This window comes from Acipenser ruthenus, chromosome 3, assembly GCF_902713425.1.
Source record: "Acipenser ruthenus chromosome 3, fAciRut3.2 maternal haplotype, whole genome shotgun sequence".
NCBI classification, from domain to species: domain Eukaryota; kingdom Metazoa; phylum Chordata; class Actinopteri; order Acipenseriformes; family Acipenseridae; genus Acipenser; species Acipenser ruthenus.
In genome coordinates this window covers 11,238,278-11,259,848 of record NC_081191.1, presented here as the reverse complement: position 1 = coordinate 11,259,848, position 21,571 = coordinate 11,238,278, and the positions used below count along the sequence as shown (strand labels likewise).

At 38.4% G+C, this 21,571-nt stretch overlaps 1 protein-coding gene across 1 annotated transcript; it reads right to left on the bottom strand.

The window, feature by feature from the left end:
• Window positions 1-404: 404 nt before the first annotated feature.
• On the bottom strand, window positions 405-20,990 carry pdk4 (pyruvate dehydrogenase kinase, isozyme 4). The gene is made up of 11 exons (XM_033993714.3): window positions 20,582-20,990; window positions 18,401-18,542; window positions 14,442-14,513; window positions 13,819-14,003; window positions 13,478-13,567; window positions 13,015-13,092; window positions 5,337-5,413; window positions 4,229-4,327; window positions 3,736-3,846; window positions 2,307-2,420; window positions 405-1,821 (listed from the first exon to the last, which is right to left on the bottom strand). Exons 1-11 carry the CDS (start codon window positions 20,697-20,699, stop codon window positions 1,678-1,680), a joined length of 1,230 nt encoding a protein of 409 aa, XP_033849605.3. The 5' UTR covers window positions 20,700-20,990; the 3' UTR covers window positions 405-1,677.
• Window positions 20,991-21,571: the final 581 nt, after the last annotated feature.

Sequence of the window (21,571 nt, the reverse complement as noted above, 5' to 3'; positions counted from 1 at the left end):
TGTTTTAGATCTATGTGCCCAATGTTAACTAACTCAAGTCCAGAAATAAACCCTGGAAAAAAAACTGCAATAAATTGGATCTCAGCCCATTGAACTGAACGACCTGCAAACCATAGTTCAAACTATGAGCTACTTATCAACTGAAGAGCAAGCTCTGTAGTCGAGATACAAGTACGTGTCTAATGCGGATATCAGTATCATTAACTCATCAGCCGTTAGGAGGACATTCATTACAAAACATCAGAACACTAACAAGAGCTACTATACAATGTTAGAAACATTTAAAAATAGGACTATGAATATATGCCGATAAACAGAACCTAATTTTGGCATTAGCATATGGTTATGGCAAGATATTGATCTAGCAAAACAAAGTTTGACCAAGTACCAGCACTTTAACTGTGTTTGATAATGCAACAACCATTTTATTAACCTTGAAAATACAGCAAATAATAATAATACAATCTTTCTTGAAATAATTGATACTTACATCTTTGCTTACTTTAAAAAGGCATTCTGTAATGCCATCAGAGCTTTCTACAGTATTTGGCATACAAAATAAGGCTTTTTTGGTTAGGTGCAAACAGCTTATTTCATCAAACGAACTTAGTTTGACAGTGCTTGGTATATCTTATACACTCTGAAAATAGAGTTTAATATTTAAGATTTAAGATTCACCATCATTGATTTATTCTGAAGTGGGGGGGGGGGTATGTTACAGTCTGAAGAGTAATAACAGTAAATAACAGTCATATACTAGAACTACAGATAGATATAATATACCCAAGTAAAATATTCAATTTTTAATGATATGAACAGTAACATTTTAACAAACCAACAGTTTTATATACTATCTAGCTACATTGATTGACAGTCAAAAACAGTGAAATTGTGTTATAAAAATAAAAGTTACAAACGTCAGTTTTGTGGCAATTATGAAAAAAGTAAACCACACTAAATATGAATGTTTTATGGCATACATACTGGAAAATCATATTTTAAAAAGTTTACCAGATTTTTTCAGCTTTTTATTTATTTTATTTTTAGTTTAACCTTTCCACCCAAATTCAAAAATGTAACCTGCTGTAACACAAATGGTGTTCCTTGGCCCTGCAGTAAAGCCATTCACCAACTGAACCTGAGCTCGGATGCTACAAGCAACAGAACCCTGGAAACACCAGCCTAGTCTGGGAAGTCTCTTCCTGGAGTCTTTTTAGTGACTGACCAGTAGGGGTTGTTGGAGCTCAATGAGCGTGCGCGCACACACACACACACACACACACACACACACACACACACACACACAGGGTATCTACAGAAGTCAATTTGCCACTCTGTGGAAAGGAAAAACAAAACAAGCAACAAAAGGCGTTATAGCTTATGCCCAGAAGAGTATATCGAGTCTAAACAGTACCATTCATGCATTCACAAAAAGATTAACATGCTTCTGACAGAAAACGGTATTTTATATTTCTTCTAAATGATGAGTAATCACTCTGTTCAATAAACAGAATGAAGAGTTACATTCTAAAACACTATGTTAATGATGTTCTCTCCATGTGTGTATCTGTTGAGCCGCAATTGAGCTCCTGGGTTTGTGTTTGGTGACCAGATAGGAGTACTAAGTCTGGCAAATGTCCAAAATAACTCTTTGCTTTGTGTAAAATGCTGTATCTCTCATACGTTGACATCGTATTTCCCCAGTTTCTTCGGCTCCTTGCTGGGAATGCACCAGTCGTCTGCCTCTATACTTGTCTGGTAATGCCTCCAGGCTGATTTGTTGAACACGGGAAGTCTTTCCACAGATTCTGTTGACAAAGCCTTAAAAACAAAACAGAAGCAAACTGTTGTTTCTGCAAATCTGTATACTGATCTGACGTGGGGTGAAATTACTTTGCTATTAAATATACATTTCATTTTTTTATTAAGTGTTTTATAATTTAGATATTAGGGTAAGGTCCACAAACTCTGTGCAACTTATATATTAAGTATGTAAGCTAAACCACCACCACATTTGTTCATACCATAGTGAAAACGAATACAGAATATTATTTGTGTTAGGAACAAATTATTAAATTTCATGGTGGGCCATGAAACAGCCAAACCACCAAGTTGCACGGTGAGCTTTGTTTTGTGTAACACACAACACACTGCTGATGCCGCAAAGCTTGGCATAACAGGATCTGCAGAATTGGAAAACTCATTTTGCAATCCAGGCAAAAGGAATACCACTGCTGCAATGTGAGAATGAGGATTAGGTTACAGATCTACAGCAATGCAAATCTATTTCACAAAAGGATTTTTACCTTTAAATATATAACAGCAGATGTACCATATCCTTCCATGGAATACAGCTGCAAATCTCCCTGAAAGTATTTGGCATAAAGGCGAGAGATGGGTAGACCATAGCCAAAGCCAGCCTGAAAAAAAAAAAAAAAAAAAAAGTTTTTTAAAAGTAAATTTTAAAGCTCCAAAAACATACTTGACCTGACTACCAGTGTACAAAACACTACAAATGTTAACATGACACTGGGAGTGGATAACAGGAATTAGTGATAGAAATGACAGGCTTTTAAAGTTTATACTGTATCACGGTATTATTTAATACAGAGAATACCTTCAACTGTTTATGTCCCACCTCCGCTCACTTATAATTGGACTGCCACGTAGAAAATGCAGGATCTTCTATTGCTTGGTTTTATTTTATCTGCAATCTGCAATCAACTCTGAATACTGCCGGACAGACTTCTGTGGGCACCATGACTGTATCAATCACATAGGTACAAAGAAACACCAGCAATAACCAAAACCTGACACTCCCCATTACTGTGTGTTTGTGCAAATGGGTTTTGAGGTTTAACTCGCTTTAAATTAATTAATTATTGGATACTACACAGCATTCTGTGTTTTGATAGTTGCAGAGTAGTAAAAAATGTAAATAAAGAAAAAAATTATTGTTACATCTTTCTTGAGGTGTTGTTATTTTGATAGTTATTTTATAAAGTTTTGAGGTTCAATATTTCAGTCAAGGTTTGATAGCACTTACGAGATCCTAAATAAATAGAATGCTGTGTGTTTACAATTACCAAAATTATAGATTGAACAGCTAAAATTAGGTCACCAGCTTGCCAAAGCCTAAGAACCTTTTAATCTCTAGGGGCTAGCAGCCACTGGCCTTAAAAACAAAACAAAAACATATTCCACCACTCTACGCTCGGCACATGCACGTATATTCTCCTTTCAGAAGTTGGCATCTCTGTAAATGCCCTGGCTCCGACAGAGTTCAAACTATTTTCAGGGACCGTCAGAAGATTAGCATTTTCCATCACAGGGAGTGACCAGGGACATATGGGGTCAGCTGATCTTGAAGATAAGAAGGTCCAAGACCATGTAAGGCCTTATAGGTAATAAGAAGCATAGCTTTAAAACAACATCAGTAATAAAACAAACTTGAATGAGATGGATGTAGTAATTGTATCAATTAAATATGAGATTAAAACCAAGATTACAAATGTTATTTGAGAGATAATCGATTAATTTTTTAATCACTTGACAGCCCTAATATTTACACTGTTCACAAATGGGAGTTTTCACAGGGAACTACGTATTACACGGCAATGGGTACATTTCTCGGAAATCTGTGATAACCGTGAAAAAAATACAGAGTTAATTATATGGTTCAGTATGTATGGTGGGACTGTTTTGTTGAAGCTGGACTTCAACATATATTCTTACCAATGGTGCATTAGAAGAGTTGTCCATGACAGGCCTTGGAGCTGTAGAATACATGTAACTGAAAAGTCGGTCGATCTTCCTCAAAGGAACGCCTCCACCTCTATCTAACATCTAGAACAAAAGGTTGTCAATAAGCTGTCAAGAATGACTGACAGTAAAACATAAAAAAACACCTTAATGGTGGCTGCATTTTCTAACCTCTATTTTGAACCATTAGAGCAGAATGAACTAGGGGCTCCTCATTTTAAACTTGTACAATTCATTTAATGTTTAAAAAAACAGAGATCAGCCACTAAATTGATTCAGAAAGACATGTTTTATAAGTACCTATTTTAGAAAATGTTTTACTTTATAATAGTTTGTCCAAGTTTAAACTGTGCAGTTCAGTTTACTGCAGTTAGAGCCAACATTTACAAGTGTGTGTGTGTGTGTGTGCGTGTGCGTGTGCGTGTGCGTGTAAGCATTGAGGCCTTCAGACAAACATTTCCTTTACCTTTATTGTCAGGTCTTCATCTCCCAATGAAACCATCACTTCTATAGGAGGAAGGGAAGGGCTGGACTCATGAGTCTCAACAGTGGCTCTCATTGCATTCTGTAAATGATACAAAATGTTTATTGTTTATAAACAATTTCATAAAAGACAGACAAAAAAAAAAACAACTAAACTTTAAAGTTTGTATAGAATGACACTTTGTTGGTAGGCTCTACCCAGTGATACCCAAAGAGTAGTTGGAGCTTATTTAATGCAGAATGAAGCAAAGGTCAGTATGAAGTACTGTGTCTGCTCAGTGGAGAAACAGAGCTCTCATTGACTCCAATGCTGTAAATCACATTGAACACATTTTACAATAATAAATAGAGAAGTGTACTCAACTTGCACTTTACAGAGACTGCACAGGGGTTGGACAGGGTAAACAGGGATATGAAGCACACACATGGAAATGGCGTGCAATTAAAACAGAAATATAGAGTTAAGGCTACTCATTAGATTTACTTAGAGATCCATGTGTCCAACACAATATGCATTGCTCTTAATGAATAGAGCAATACATATCCTTTATAAAAATAGAAAAGATGCACAGTTGATCATAATACGAGACACTTCCTTTGAAGTTGGGCCAGTGTTGGAAAACGGGAGTCATTTTGGAGTAACGTTCCTGATGTGTATCGTATGGCAGACAGAAATGAACCCTGATTGACTGGTTTCCCAAATCTGAAGCAGCATCGGCAACTTTATGAGGGAGATGACTATTTAGCAGCTTGTGTTGTGTGCGCATCTGAACTCTGTCTAAAATGCTGACGTTTCTTAACAGCTAGAATAAATAGGGGACCGAGAGCAGCTATGTTGATCTTATGTTTATTTTTTTTTTAATTTATGCAGAAACCCCACACAGGCAATTCTGGCAAAGTAAAACATGTGATATGAAATTCTCATTTCTATCTCTGGCAGACACAGACACGTTTTTTTTGCCTTTTGAATATATATAAAAAAATAGTTTAAATATCCCAGTGTCCCAGTACTACTAGTCATGAAACAAAACAATGTGGACTGACTTTGAAACCTTCAGCGCTTTAAAACAGATGACAACAGAGTACTGTACCTTGAAGAGCTCAAACAACATATGGTACAGATGGGACGGGACATATACAATGTGGAGAGGCTGACCCACTGCCTTTGCTAAAAAGAAAGAAAATGGTCAAATGTATTTCCCCTCTAGTCCATTTCTTTTTTTAAACAAAAAAATAAAAAAATCACATTATTCACAAGCAATTATAATTGCAAACTGGCATCATGCTTACTCTGTTAGACTGTCATTATTCTAAAAGCAAACAAAACCCTATCATTAAAGTCTGGCTAATTGTTAATACACTGGCAGTAAAAAGGGCTGACTATGATTTAAAAAAAAAAAAGGTTTCTTCTTTGGATAACAAAACACCTCATGCAGAAAATCTAATCTGTCCTTGGCAAAACCTGGCACTGATTCAACAATGGAAGATAAACGACAATGTATGTCATGAATGAGGGCAAAACTGAAAAGCTGTCATTTTAAGAGACACCAATGCTTATATTTCATACTACAAATCTCATTTGCCAAAGGTCTCCTTTTAAATGGATACTTCTGAATGATATTGTCATTCCCCTGCGGACAACATACTGTAAAAATGAGTTTTTCTATAATTGTGTGCCGTACTGCTGCAACAAAACAGTGTGTCTTACAATTATCCATGTACAACCCCACCCCAAAACAGTGTCTTACAATTATCCATGTACAACCCCCCAAAAAGTGTGTCTTACAATTATCCATGTACAACCCCCCAAACAGTGTGCCTTACAATTATCCATGTACAACCCCCCAAACAGTGTGTCTTACAATTATCCATGTACAACCCCCCCAAACAGTGTGTCTTACAATTATCCATGTACAACCCCAAAAAATGTGTCAGGGCTTAATCTGGGAGTCTCAGCTTCTGAATATGGACTTGGCATTCAGACTTTCAGGTAAAACATTTGCTTATGTACTGTAAATGGCTGCTTGCCAGAACTCCTTATATCTTGGCTACCTCGAAAGTTAAGTCACTAAATAAAACTGAATACATTTTACTTTGTTTTTGTTAGCATTTTGGTTAAATATGACAGTGTCAAGAACAGACTGTAACACATTATTTCCAGAAGTAGTGTTAATAGAATTTCCTTTTGGCATATATAATCCTGTGAGATATTATACCTGGCAGAATAAACCCATATAATAACATGGAGCTCAAATCGACCAGTCACACTACTGTACAGTTCACAAGTCAAGCTACACATTTTTTTTTTTTTTTAGTTATTCAAACCAAGTTAGGAATATTCAATACAGTGCACTACTTTTGTACCGAGTGAAAAGGCTAGGACAGCCAAATGACTTTTTTTTATTTTCCTGAAGTTCAGTGAACACAAGCAGTAGAATGAGCACAGATTAGAAAGCAGTGTATTTACATGAATGCTAGAAGTAGACTTGTTTATTTAAATAATGCTGGCTAAAAAAAGAAGTCTGTAATTTTGACAAGACAAATGTGTCTTCATAATGTGTAAGTTATTTAGTTAGCATCAGTGGTGTAATCGATCCGGAACACGCCGGAACAGCGTTCCGGTACTTTATCAATAGGCAGAACCTTGCCTTAAGAATGAATTTAAGAATAATTTTGATGCATGCGCACCGATGAAGCGATCTCTTTACCGTGTGAAAATCAAAATAGTCTTTCTGTACCATGCCATTGAATAGGCATTAGGAATCAAATTAGTGTCCGATTCCCTACGTGCCACTACTGATTGTACACGAGTCTCCATCTCCGATAACCAGCGCGTATTTTAAATGTTTGCAGTCAAATCACACACATCTCCCAATTCCTGCACAATTGTATGATTCAGTCAGTCATCCTTGTGATGCAATGAAGAGAACATTAGGAACTTGTATTACAAACTACAGAACTAAAGTTTAATAAGACTAACAATGTTTTTTAGTAACAATGCTGATGAAGTAGCCAAATTGTGTTTTTTAAAGCAGCCAAAAATCGCACCTACATTTAAGATTTAATATATATTACAAAAGCATAAATAAGTGCTACACATTTATTAAAAAAAAAACACACACAGTAGTTATAAACTATGTATTTATGTATCTGCTTTGCTTGTTTTTTTCTCAGAATTTACAGTACCAGAACTGCTTATTTATTTATTTATTTATCTGATGAGATGAAAGGTCCAGGAAAAAACATGTATTCAGAAAGCCGTGTAAAATTAAATTGTCCAGACCTGTCAGCGGATACATTCTTTAAAAATAAATTGAAAAACAATTGTAATTGTGCCGATACAGTTCCCTTTCAATTTGAAGATGACCACCAAAACATTACATATGGGATATGCCTGCCTACTGGTGAGGCATATAGGAAGAAAGTAGTGATTTTCGTAAGTACAATTGAATGATTGTTGCTGATGTAACTACATTAGCTGGTTGAAAGAATTCATATTCTAAAGTGTTCAGAGCTGTGGTTGACTGAGGTGAATTTAGATAGCATAAGAACATAAGAAAGTTTACAAACGAGAGGAGGCCATTCGGCCCATCTTGCTCATTTGGTTGTTAGTAGCTTATTGATCCCAGAAACTCATCAAGTAGCTTCTTGAAGGATCCCAGGATGTCAGCTTCAACAACATTACTGGGGAGTTGGTTCCAGACCCCCACAATTCTGGTCCAGTTTATAGCGTGTAAACTGGACCAGCTCTAGACCTGCAGGACAGTATAATTTGGCAAACAGTGTCTTAGAACGCCAGCCGTTCTAAGCGCCAGCCATCAAAGGGCCACACGTCCAAGGGCAGTCTGAGCTGTGGCAGTCCGAGCGAGGACAGGTAGAGCGAGGACCTTTTCCAAATCTCTCCCAGTGGCTACAAGAGACCTCATTCCAACTCTTAACATTAGCTGTATTTGAGTATTTGATCTACTGTTTGTGATTAGTACCAGGTGAGTGTGGTTCAATTGAATAGAGGTTGATTTGCAATTTGATTGGTTTCCACACAGCATTTTGTAGTTGTGTGATCCCATTGAAGTGCATTGAAACTACTGTATTGCATAAGTATTGTCTTTAGCGCAGTTTAGTATAATAGACAGCTGGCCTATTTGTGCGTCAGCATGAAACGGCAGCCAACCGAACAGCCTCTCTACCAAAGAGCCGGGAGTCTAGCTGTGGGAGTCCACCGTGGAGAGACCTGCGAGGCGAGACTGTTGGAGAAAATCACAAACCTAGCAGCACCCTAGAAAACAACTACTAGACAGGTATGTACCCTCCCCCCACCACTCCTGCTCCAACTACTGCTGTACCTATCTGTCTCAACTGTCCTGCTATGACTGTCACTCACAACCCTGTTGTTCTGTCCTCTCTCTGCTGCTGCTCCCATCCCTCTGCCTCACCCCCCTCCCACACTCTCTCTGGTGCCGTCTGGAACTGTCCCTCTTCTGCTAACAAAGCTTATTTCATCTCTGCCTTTGCCTCCCACCTCTCTCTCGATTTCCTTGCTCTCACTGAAACCTGGCTCTCTCCTGGTAACACTATCTCCTGCTGCCCTGTCCTCTCTCCACATCCTATCCCATACACCGCGTCTCACGGGACAGGGAGATGGGACTGGTCTTCTCCTCTCTCCCTCCTTACTCTTTTCTGTCCCCTCTGACCTCTCCTCACTCTCTGTTAAAACCTTTGAAATTTCACGCTGTCCAATTAACCTCTCCCTGTCAACTGCTAATTGTACTGTACCATCCCCCTGGACCTCTCACTCACTTTCTCGATGAAGTCGACTATCTCCTCTCCTCCCTCCCCTCTCTATCTACCCCAACTTTCCTGTTACGCGATTTCAATATCCATCTCTCCAACCCCACCCACTCTGCCGGATTCGTTCCTCTCCTGCACTCCTTCAACTTCTCTCTCTCTCTCCATCCCCTCCTACCCACAAAGATGGCCGTCAACTGGACCTCACCTTCTCCAGGGCCTGCTGCCCCTCCACACTCTCCGTCTCCCCTCTGGACCTCTCTGATCACTATTTCATCTCTTTTTTTTCTGTCTCTCCTCTCTCTCCCTAATCCACCTACCCCCACTGTAACCTCCCGCCGTAACCTCTGCTCTCTCTCCCCCTCTGTCCTTGCCTCCACCCTCTTCTCCTCCCTCTGTCCCCTCACCTCCCGACCTGCCCTACCTGGTAACCTGGCACGGCTCAACCTCCACACCTCACCCTCTCTCAACAGGAGTCCCCCAAGGATCAGTCTTGTGTCCTCTCTCTACACCCGCTCACTGGGCCCCCTCATTGCATCCTATGGTTTCTCATACCATTTCTATGCTGATGATGCTCAGCTCTTCCTCTCCTCCCCCCCATCCCCTCACGTATCTCTACCTGTCTGTCTGCCTGATATCTCCTCCTGGATGCACTTGCATCAGCTCAAACTCAACCTCACTAAATCTGACCTTTTCTTCCCCTCCTCATCTTCCCCCTCCTCTGATCTCTCTATCTCCATTCCTCTGGAATCTACCACGCTCTCTCCCTCCTCCTCAGCCAAGAACCTCGGAGTAACCCTGGACCCCTACCTCTCCTACTCTAGCACGCACCTGCCGTTTCTTCCTGAGCAACATACGAAGAATCCGACCCTTCTTCAACAACTACTCCACACAACTCCTCGTTCAGGCCCTGGTACTCTCCTGCCTAGACTACTGCAACTCCCTCCTGGCTGGCCTCCCTGCGTCCGCCACCCATCCACTCCAGCTCATCCAGAACTCCGCTGCTCGCTTGGCCTCTCTGCCTCGCTTCTCCCACGCTACTCCACTGGCTCCCGATCACCACTTGCATCCAGTTCAAGACTCTTGTACTTGCCTACTGATGCCTTGACCAGACTGCACCCAGCTACCTCCAGAGCCTCATCTCACAATACACCCCCACCTGACTTCTCTGCTCCGCCTGTACTAGAAGACTGGCTGTACCTCCGCTACGCTCCCCTGCCTCCAGAGCCCGCTCCTTCTCCACCCTTGCCCCGCAGCGGTGGAACGACCTTAACTATGGATGTCAGCACTGCCCAGTCCCTGACCACCTTCCGGTGCCTCCTCAAGACACACCTCTTCAGACAACACCTGTAAAACACCTCTTCCCTTCTGGACTACATATATAGCTGCTTCCTATTTTACTGTATTTAATCCTGCACTTAAACCAATCTGTAGTATTTTGTATCTCGCTTACACTCGTATCTAACCCTGATGTAACTATCAACACTGTTATCTGCTCTTGAACTGCCCGATATCAAATCATACTGTGTTTTGTATTTGCTCTTATTAGGACTGAAGTCATTGTATTTTGTATCTTGCTCTTAATTGTACTGTAATTCTTAATATGTATTTTTTGTATACAACTGTAAGTGGCCCTGGGTAAGGCCATCTGTTAAGAAATTAATAATAATAATAATAATAATAATAATAATAATATTCCCTGAGCTCTCTATACCAGAGCTGCCGATAGGCCCCTTCCTGGATGACATCCTCGGTCCCGCCTACTGAGGGGTTAAAACTGTCATTCCACGGAAGCCATTTCTCTTTTTGCCTCTCAAGGCGGTATGTTAAGACATCCGTGCTGAACTGAGCGTTTTGTGAAAAAGAGCTTTTCTGAGTCGACTGCAGTTCCCCAGCATTCGTGCAGAAAGCTGGCTTGCCACTTTCCTGGAATCAGTCCAAAATTTAAGCCTCTTTTTCTTACTTCCTTCTTTCAGCAGCCTGCTTGCTTGCATTGCAGGCTGCCTTTCCTTACTGTCTGTCGTGTGTGAGCGACTGCCTGTGCAGTACTGATCTAAAGGAGTGCGTGTGTGCACATCTTTACTTGTCTACACTCTTGGGAGAACACAGTTCCTCCACCGGGGCTAGGCCTCGTTGCATCCCCGCTGGCGAGTGATTCCACCAGCCGCTGTCTGGGCAGCTGGACTGGGCCTTGTTTGTTTTGGTTGTCACTGCGCGTCCTCCTGTCTGTATACCAGACTGCACAACCCTGCTTGACTGGATCATGCTGTGGATTAGCTGCAATGCAGCTGTTATATACAACCGTGTATTCCTCCACTGGGCCGTGTGTTTACATACACCCAGCTGTAGAGTAGACCTCGCTGGCTGCGTCGGCCCGCCCACCTCGGCTATCACCTCAGCAAAGCGGGTCAGTGAGCTACAGGCGCTGTCCGTGCACAGCACCTGTATGTGTATTTGGGATGATGGCAGCAGGGTGCATGCATTACCTATTAAATGTTACCTCATGTTTGAAGGCGATGCTTGGTAGTGCATCAAAGGGAGCTGTAATATACAGTATGTTAATAAAATAATAAATAAAAGAAAACAGATGAAGGGGGAAAATGCAGACTACATACATATCTTACAATTATATATCACATGGTTTAAGCTATTTGCTGTGTTGCTTAGTAATATTAGTAGCACACCGTGTGATTGTATAGAAATTGGTTTTTGCATGAATTGCGTAACCGAATTTTGGGAGTTGTTTGCGGATCGCTTGTTAGGAACCATTCGGCTAGGGCAATAAGCCATATTTTTTATTTGATTTGGCTGCACAGCTGTCACATATTGAAATATTATTTCAAAACCTGTCACTACTTGCATGTATAATCATCATACTGAACATTATCTTTTTTATCAACATAAAAAATTGTTTTGCACTGCACCATTTTGAGGCCCTATTGATGAACTGAATATCAGATCAAAGTAAACATACCATTAGATTTTGCCAGAGGAATTTTCATAACATTAAAAATATGAAAGTTTTAAATGGTGAAACTTTTGAGAAACACCGTTTTGTGTAAAGTTAATCATCAACAATAGAGAAGTCACCTTGGAAATAAATAAAATATTTTTTTACTGAAACATAACTAATAAAAGTCTGAAAAGACATATTGTTGCTATAGTAGTCTGATAATCTTTAATATGTATGTTGTCATAAAAAAACTGAAGCAAAATAACTGAAGAATTCAAGTGTTTTTACTTTGACTTTAGGCATGTATAAGCTATAGCCAAAATAAATGTTGACAAGGCTTTCCAAAAATATACTGATTATAACATATTGTGGCAAACCGCGGTTCCCGCAGGCAGGGGTTTCTCACAGGCAGAGGTGGGACGCGAACCCAAGACCTCCCGCACTGAAGCATAGCGCCGATACCGCTGTACAAAAGAGCCGGCACCCTTGCAGGAGCAGATATCGGCTTATGTGTTAATTTTCAGATTGCGTCACCTCCCAGTCCTGTCCCCTACCCCCGTGCATGCTTCACTCTGCTTTTCTTTGCCATCCTGCCATTGTGTATTTACCTAATCGGTCACTGTGCCTTAAAATGGATTACCGAGTTAGTGATTTCACTCATGGCAAGAGTGAGCGCAAGCGACGGCACTTGTGAAATGCTTTATGAAATGCACACAGCGCCAAACTCTGCGTCCTCGCAAGCACATCGCAATCGCAGGACTTTTGTGAAACGGGCCCCTGTTCTCCCCTGGTGATAACTTTTGACTTTGCCTGGTAGCTGCTCATAATAACCTCTGACAGCCAACGTCATGAATCAACATGAATGTTTAACTTCTGACAGTGCACAGAGCAGCTTACAATCACAACATTGGATATCTGCTCTTATGAAGTAACTGTTACACAAAAGAGGACATGTGTTTTTTTTTCACCAGTTTTGAAAGGGGAAAAGGGTTAATTGGAGTCACTATGTTACTTCCACTAATTTAACTTACCATTCACCTGTTTGATTATCACCTCAGGGGATGCCAAGTAATACTGATCACACAGCATCTTTGAGCTTTCACATGCATCTGTTAAAAATGCAAACAAACACATATACAAAGTCATTGATATTTATAGCACTAGGGGTCACTGATGTTTTACTCGTACCTGAGTATTGTTTTAAGCTGGTTTGCTAAGTAAATCTTTTAAGACACTACACAGGTGTTCTGGAACAAAACATGAAAGCTTGTGAAACGGCTGAAAAAGCATCAATTAGTCAAGTACATGGAGGTGGGATTTTGACTAAGCAACTTTTTTATTTACTAGTTACTAATTTCTACCTGTATGATTTATTTTATATATATTGCTTTTATAGGTATGAATGAAGTATGAAAGAAGACAGCAATACAAACTCACTGTACCTGAAGTGATGTTAATATTTACAATGTTGTCTTCTTATATTCACATCATTACCTTTAACAACTTCCACTACATCACAGTTAGGGTCAATGCTTCCTATATGCTTAGGGTGGGCAGGATTTCTGCTTCCTTCAAAGATAAGAGCTGGAAATAAAAAAAAATACTTATATACACGCTTTGGTTTTGCAGATTAAGGGAATGTTACAGACTATATGTGGGTATATGATTTACATTAAATGTGTTTATAATCTTGTATTCATTTATTTAAATTATTGTATAATCAGTTATGCCAACTGAGATCACAATATTGTTTATGGTTGCGAACTGGTGACAAAGCAAATACTGTATGTCACATAAATATTCTCTGGACATTTTAAATGTCCTATTGTACTTACTATGCTGGTTTATGAGCATGCGGATAGAAATGCGGCTCATGTAGAAACGGTCAAGGAAGTACTGGACATTCTGATTTGTGACTAGGTCCACGCCAAAGGACTCTTTATACTCGATAACCCCCTGAGCCATGGTAGGGATCACATTGTTGTGCCTGTTTCTGATGTTCACCAGAGCCTCTGTAAAACTAAACAAACACCAATGTGTTCAAACTCAGAGGTTTTATTTACAAAGCTGTTTTAATGGATTAAATAAATATGTCTGTTTGACATTTTCAAGATGGCTATTAAATAAAATCTAAAAACAGACTATTTTTCCTTTAAAAGATAAATTAAAAAGAAAAGAATGTATCCCGTGCATAATTGACACAATTTTACAGCTGTAGTTCCTGAGTACAAGATTTATTTTTGTGATTCATTATACCGTGTGCTGAAACAATATGTTGTGTGTAGGGCACCATTTTGTTGTTTGAGTATCTCTTATACAAAAAGACACACCCTACACCCAACATATTAACTTGTATTAAAGAGTAAGCCATGTAGTAAGTTTTTTTGTTAAACTGCTTTTTTCAGAAGAGATGGAGTGTACACCAAAGATCTGTTCACAGCAGGGATGACCAACCTACTTAGATAAAACTTTTCCATCATCGGGATTCTTCTCCTGGAACTCCACTATTTCCATAAGACTCTGGGCATACCTGTTTTAAAAAAAAAAACTTAAATAAAATAAGTAAAATGGTACAGTGTGACAGAGACAGAGACAGAATGATTCTTGGTGATAAATCTCCCTCCCGACCTGTGAGGGCGCTGTGCAAAGGGAATTGACTACCCTAGACTGGATGGCCAGACAATTCATTCCCAGGGTTAGCCTAGTCGGCCAGCTAGAACGAGCACTACAGCACTCACTGTGGACTTGTGTTTGTGTTATGTGTGGGTGTTTAAGATCAGGACTATTATTACAGGACCAACCCGTGGATTAAAACAGAGCAATACACGCCACTGTATTGCCTGTTTTCATTATTATTTACTGTGTTTTGTCATCAGACTTTGGAATATAAAAATACAACATAACTGCACCTGGATTATCGTTGTCTTTCTGTTTATTGATCACCGCAGCACCCCTGCACCTGCACACTGTTAACCACTTTGCCACATAGTCACAAATGACACATTAAAATACTGAGAAATAACCAGAGGCTCTCATAAAAGTAATTGGGTAGTTGCCATATGAGGACCGTGAGAAATGTTATGGCTCGCATTGTGATCAATACAATAACGAGATAGAAGAACCATGAAATTATAGAACTACAACACTGTAGGGTCCATTTTGTAAGCTCTTCAGCTATAAACAACCACAACAGTTCCTTGTCATTGAGCAAACAAGTGTAAGTGCCACTTGCCTGATCTGCCTGACCTGAATTTGCTGTACACTGAAAAAACAACACTGGTAAAATAATGGGAGTAACACCTACTGTATTGTATTTGACTACTGTATCAGCATATACTGCATGCGGCTATAGAGGTTCTTAAATTGAATCTACATTATGTGTTCAAGTATTTATTAAATTTATTGAAAATGCTGTCTCCAATGATAATCCCATGATAATCCCATTATCTTGTTTTCACAGGAATCATTAAATACATTGCCAGCTCTAGAAATGAAAAATATAGTTTTGGTGAAAATATTTATGCTAATGATGTACTTTACAGTATGTAATATCCAGTACTTTATAACCATTTTAGTATTTTAATATACTTATAATAATCATGTTAATTGCCCGACTCTTTCTTGCTGAGAACTGAACTTTTTGTAAACATGTAATGTCTGGGAACTTTCAAGAGAGGTAGCATCTTTTCTTTGTTAAGTAAGGTGCTACTGACTGCCTTCCAAGTCAAGATAGGCCAAAACATATTCAAGGTCTATTTTGAGATGGGAGAGATAACAAAGGGTACATTGAGTTTTTGTGGGAATGTGAATCAAGGGAATAATTAAAAAGATCAGCGCAAGCCGCTGCCACATATTGCTTCGTCCCAAACGAGTAGTTGCTTGGGGATGACACAACTAAGACAGAAAGGGAGATAAAAAAAGAAGTTGGATGAGCGAGCAAAACTGAGACGCAGAATTGGAGGACAAAGCTCAGAGCTAGCTGATCTTTTCCAGAACGACCTACTGTTGAAAGACAGACGCCGGTTTACTGTGCTCCCACTGGGATTCTAATATAGACTTTCAGTATTATACACTTGCTGTTATATATATATATATATATTTGAATGCATTTATATAGAGACTCATAATAGTGATTCAGACGAACTTTCATTGTTGTACTTTACACCTTTGACACCTATTCTGACATAATAAAATGGAAAAGACACTCCACTCCTGGTACCTTAATCTTACAAGTACTGTACAAAAATGTAGCCTAAATACAATATGAATAAAAAGGGATCAACTACTGTACTGTACTTTTTAATACAGCCCAGCTAGCTACTCACTAAATGAAAAATAAAACTTTTGCTGGAAATTGTTTTGTTTACATTTTCAAAATAAAAATACTTTTTATGGATACGAACATTTGTCTAGAAACCAGCAGAAATGCAAACTTATTGATGAAATTAAATAGAAAAATAAAAATGCTTTGAACACAGAGACAAGTTCAGAGACAAGTACAGACTCAGAAATACAGTAAGATTTAACAAGTGTGTTTACATGGCACTTCAAATCCTGTTAAAATCTGATTACAGAGTAATCAGATTCGGAAATCCTGCCATGTAAACTCTGCAATCAGATTTCTCTCTGTAATCCGATTCCAGATAATCAAATTTGCGGACGTGGGTTACCCGATTCAAAACCTTTTCAAATCCGATCTCGCTGCCTTGTAAACGCGGTGAACGGATTACAATATTAATTTCGGCAGTGCGCATGTGTACTAAAAATCAGAGAGCAGTCCTTCGCATGAGCAGTTGAGGGTGTTTGGGTTGATGAGCATGATGTCTCGTCAGAAGGAAGCAGCTTACTACTGGAGTGACGAGGAAACTTTTTTTTAATAAAATGTCTCAACGAATTAAATGGGATGGAGTCTCTGACACACAGGTGTATATCCTTTGGGCTCATAAATGGCTTTACCATTTCGCAGAACTTTTCAAATGACACTTGTGTCATACAGAAATTCTCTCTCCAATCTGCATCTGTAAATTTTGTAAGTACAGTTATGTACCACCAATTCCTACCTCTTTCTTTGACCCATACAGTACGACTGGGCTCACTGAAAGCAACAGTTGTACATAACAAAACTGGGATGTAATCATCAGTTATGGCCCTGTCTGTCTTGCTCTGGAGCTAAACGCTGACAACGGAAAAGCATGAGCATTCCAATGATTGCATTAATGTTTAATTGCATCAACATCATCAATGTTAATATGCACATCAGGAAAAATGTGTAATTGATCTGCATCCTGACTGGAAAGAAGTTGTGAAATAAAACAGAAAGGAGAATAGCTGTCACCTCACAGAGGTTTATCTGTGGTGGCTTGACTGGTGGCACTGCATCTGCAGTTTCTAAAAATGTCATTGGTAACCCTTATCAGGTAAGAAAATGAATCAAGAAAATACTTTTTTTTTTTTTTTTTTTAATAAATGTTTTTATGTACGGTAGATAAACAAACATAACAACAAGATGACGTATCTCTAAATTTGTCAATTTATAAGTAGGGAAATTTGATTACATCAACGCCATGTATACTGAGATAACGATCGCATTGGCTTATCCAGTTGCCATTTAAACTCTGTATTCCAATTGCGAAATTCGATTCTGTGGAATCCGACTACAGAGAAATCTGATTACTTCATGCCATGTAAACGTAGTGACTGTTTGGTCACATATTGTATATATCTCCAGCTAAGTTCTGTATATAAATAACACATTACAGGGTCATATCATATTGCACACAGCAATGTAGAACACATAGCTTAACAAATGCCCATCCGTAGTCATCAAAATAACACAAGATGTCATTCAATAGCTTAGCAAATCAGGTGTCAGCACTGTGAAAAAGCAGATCATTGTTAATTTGCTTGCTATTAAAATACACCCTCAATCTATTAAGTATGAAGCACTTGTCCGCATTGACCTCAGCATGGAAGCCATGTTTGGTCACAGTTCAAAGCAATGGTGTACGGTTACATTTTGCTGGAAAATGGTGCACTGTAAATGTGACACAAAGTGTGTGTCAAGTGTTTTCTGAGATACAAGCTGTTGAAAAAACATATCAGCTCCCCTTACAGGTATGCTTTAAAACAGCTTTTGTTCCTACTGACTTTCTGAACAAGCACTGACACTCCTGTAATGTCTAGCAACCAATCACAGTAACAGGGCCAAGGTTAAATGATCTGCCGAAGCTGCTGCACTACCCTGTATAAGCTGTACTTTAATATCATGATTACTATCATACACTGAGTGTTGAAACATACTGCCCAGGGAACACTCTTTAAAAAGTGACTGCTAGACCAAGACAAACATAGTGCAATGTCTGTTGACAATGTTACACAAGTCAGAGAGTTTTCAGTAGAAGGTCATTCTCAGTTTACCAGCTCTGCAGCAGCTGTAGCGAAGGGGTGCACAGCATCTTGTCCGGAAGAAAATCAACCTCTTTCATGATATTGGCCAACCTGACAGGAAGTTCTTGCCTTAAAAACACGAAAGAAGTCTTCTCGCAAGCATTGGCCGAACCTATTTAAAAGAAAAATAACTCAATTACCATAAAGTAATATACAATTTTAAATAACCACAACTGTAAATATATAGATACTCATCTGTACCTACTGTATAAACTACGATCGACCTACAGATGGACACAGTTTATTCAAAATCACTGAAACAAAAACTATTAACAGTCTATCAAATTGATGTATTGTTAATAACAATGCAAATGTTTTTTTCTTACATTTTACAAATTACATAAAATGTATTCTAAATTATACCAAAAAATAATCTGAATTATAACACAAAAGACACTGTCTGCAATATTGTAGGATACAAAGGTTCCATACCAGAATATTGCATCTTCCATTGCATCAGCAACATGAATACAAAGTTATGTGTTATTAGGTAGAAACAGGACTAGCTAATACACTTTTCCATGCTGGCAAGTATTTCCATTTAAAGCTGTGGATTAAATGTAGTTGTGCACTATTGTAGCTCAGTAACATTTTACATAGAAAGTCCATGATTCACACATGTATTGCTTCAAATAGGAACTATAACACTGTGCTGACACAAAAATAAATAAATGGAACTGCATACTAACATAAGACTGCTTGTTTCTGGCCACAATCTATAACAGTCCTGAACAGTGTTCTGACTAACTATTACTCCTTTCATTCTCAACTTAGCAGGATGCATATGCACAAACAGTGCCTTTCCCCAACATCTAACATAATGTTCAACTAAAATCATACAAGTACTTTATCTGTTGAGTTCACCTATAAAAATACAGTACTGTATTGAACTACAATAACTGAAAGATGTCCAGCTAGCTTTTAATGTCCAGTGACAAACACCCTGGTCTAAATTTAAGCAAAGCATTTGGAGAATAACAACCATTCCACACCACATCTATATATACAAAAACCCCTTCCAGATAAACTTGTGCTATATAATGTCCAAACCAAGTTCTGTCACAATTGAATAAGCAAGTGCTTATCTAGATACACTGTATGTAAAATGCTGACAGAGAGACTGTCTTTATACTCTTTGACCCCATGTCATGATACTCATCTGAAATGGGAGAATCAGTTCTCAATGCAAAACATGGATGGCCTTCGTACACCCAGGGCAGAACAATGCTAGTGTGTTGCGGTACAACACCTGCTGCCTCGTATAAGTTATGCGGCATCAATGTTTGTCACCAACTGTGAGCGGCTGGCTAAAAAGGGGCCTACACATCACTCAAACCACTTACATTTTGAAAAACACAGTTTCCAATCAGGGCAAGCGATAATGTTGTAAAAAAGGGATGGTACTGAAGACACAGACACCATATTCAAAAGGAATTACTAGTCTTTTAGCAAGACCTGATCTATGTCATGTCAAGGGCAGATGTATTATAAATAAATAAATAAATAAATAAATAAATAAGACATAGTAAATTGGATAAAGAAATAAGAGGCTCAGCAGATGTAATAACGTACAAAGATGTTAACACCATACGTTATCTTTTACACTTGTGTATTTCCTTATAGGTCTGAATCTGTGGTTGAACAATATTATTATAAATGTAACTGCTGACTACATGACAAAACAGAAACGTTAAATAAAACGAGGCAACGCAATGCAGAAATGTTGCTTATCCGTGTGACAAAACACTAATGTAATTAAAAACAACCACAGCCTTCCTAGTTCCATTCCTCCGTTCTGAGTACAAGCTAAATTAAATAATGAATGTTATTTTATATATATGTACTGATCAAAATACAGTATGCATTACTTTTTTCTTTTTAAAGAATACATTAATAAAAACAATTAAACAAACAACTTGGGTTAAGGATTCATTTAATTATGATTTCTGAATTTTAAAAAATATATATTTTAAACTTAAACAATTGAAACTAACTTCATATGATTTAAAATCACTAATTACAGTTTTGTTACATATTTAACTGAACCTGCATGGATGTACTGAGCTCTTACCAGCGTCATTAAGTTTATTAACTTACTACAAGCAGTCGTTGGCAAACACCATTCCATAAAAAAAAATAAAAAATTCTTACCAAAATCAAGGAACTGCTTCATTGACAAAGGAGAAGGAGAATACTTGGAGAATCTCTCGATTTGTTTGGGTATGTTTACCAAAGCAGTATTTCTCATTAAATACCGTGCAATTTTCATGTTTACTGTTTAAGATTAAAAAGCCAAATGAGCCCCGCTTTGTTTGTGAAGCACCTTTTTTTTAAATCCGTCCCAGCCTCTGTCTTTCACAGTTCACCTACTCAAATCTAGTATAAAATACCACTGTAGTTGTAAAAAAAATATATATCTGTGTTTTCATACTTCCATACTTTCAACTCTATTCTACGTTAGACTCCCCTGCATATTATCATGCGGTAGTTCAGGAAAATAACATTGTTGGTGTCAAATATGATATGATTGACATTCACACAATCCAATTAGAGTAGACCTTAGACGGCATGGGGGTTGGGGGGAGGAATGACTGCATTGGAAATGCTGATGGAATTTTGAACGGCAACAGCAGGGGCTCGGTGCTGTGGAATCACCCGTCAAAAACCGGAAGCAATTGGGACAATTTACAATTAACGCCGCAAGAAAGCCACACATCATTAAAATAAGAACGTTTTTTTGTTTGTGAGTTTGTAAAACAGACTTTGTTGGTTTTCTAGATGCATTTGCATTTACTTGTTTTTTAGAGAAAAAATAAGAGACATAACAACCAGTCGTCTCGTGAAACCTGGGATTATTATTATGATTACCCTTAGAATACTACTAAATTGTATGTCGTAATAATAATAACATTTTAGTACAATGTTTACTGCCACATTTACTACAGTATTTACTGCTGTAAATTGTATGTAGCATAAATAATCCCTCATAAAACAGCTGTCATATCACCACACATGAGGCACCCCTGCATTTATTTATTTAATATCTAAAATAGCTTGTTCTCTGTGCTGTTTAGTACAATATAATCTCAAAATTCTGTTTCTTAAGTAAACATTACAATTTACAGCAGTAATTTGCAGTAA

Bases quoted from the DNA above. Each gene is read 5' to 3' on its own strand.
- pdk4 (XM_033993714.3), bottom strand. From the start codon at position 20,699: ATGAAAATTGCACGGTATTTAATGAGAAATACTGCTTTGGTAAACATA. The intron at 18,543-20,581 runs GTAAGAATTTTT...TCTTTTAAATAG, and splicing joins GAAGCAGTTCCTTGATTTTG to GTTCGGCCAATGCTTGCGAG. The intron at 1,822-2,306 runs GTAAAAATCCTT...TTTGTTTTTAAG, and splicing joins CTGCTGTTATATATTTAAAG to GCTTTGTCAACAGAATCTGT.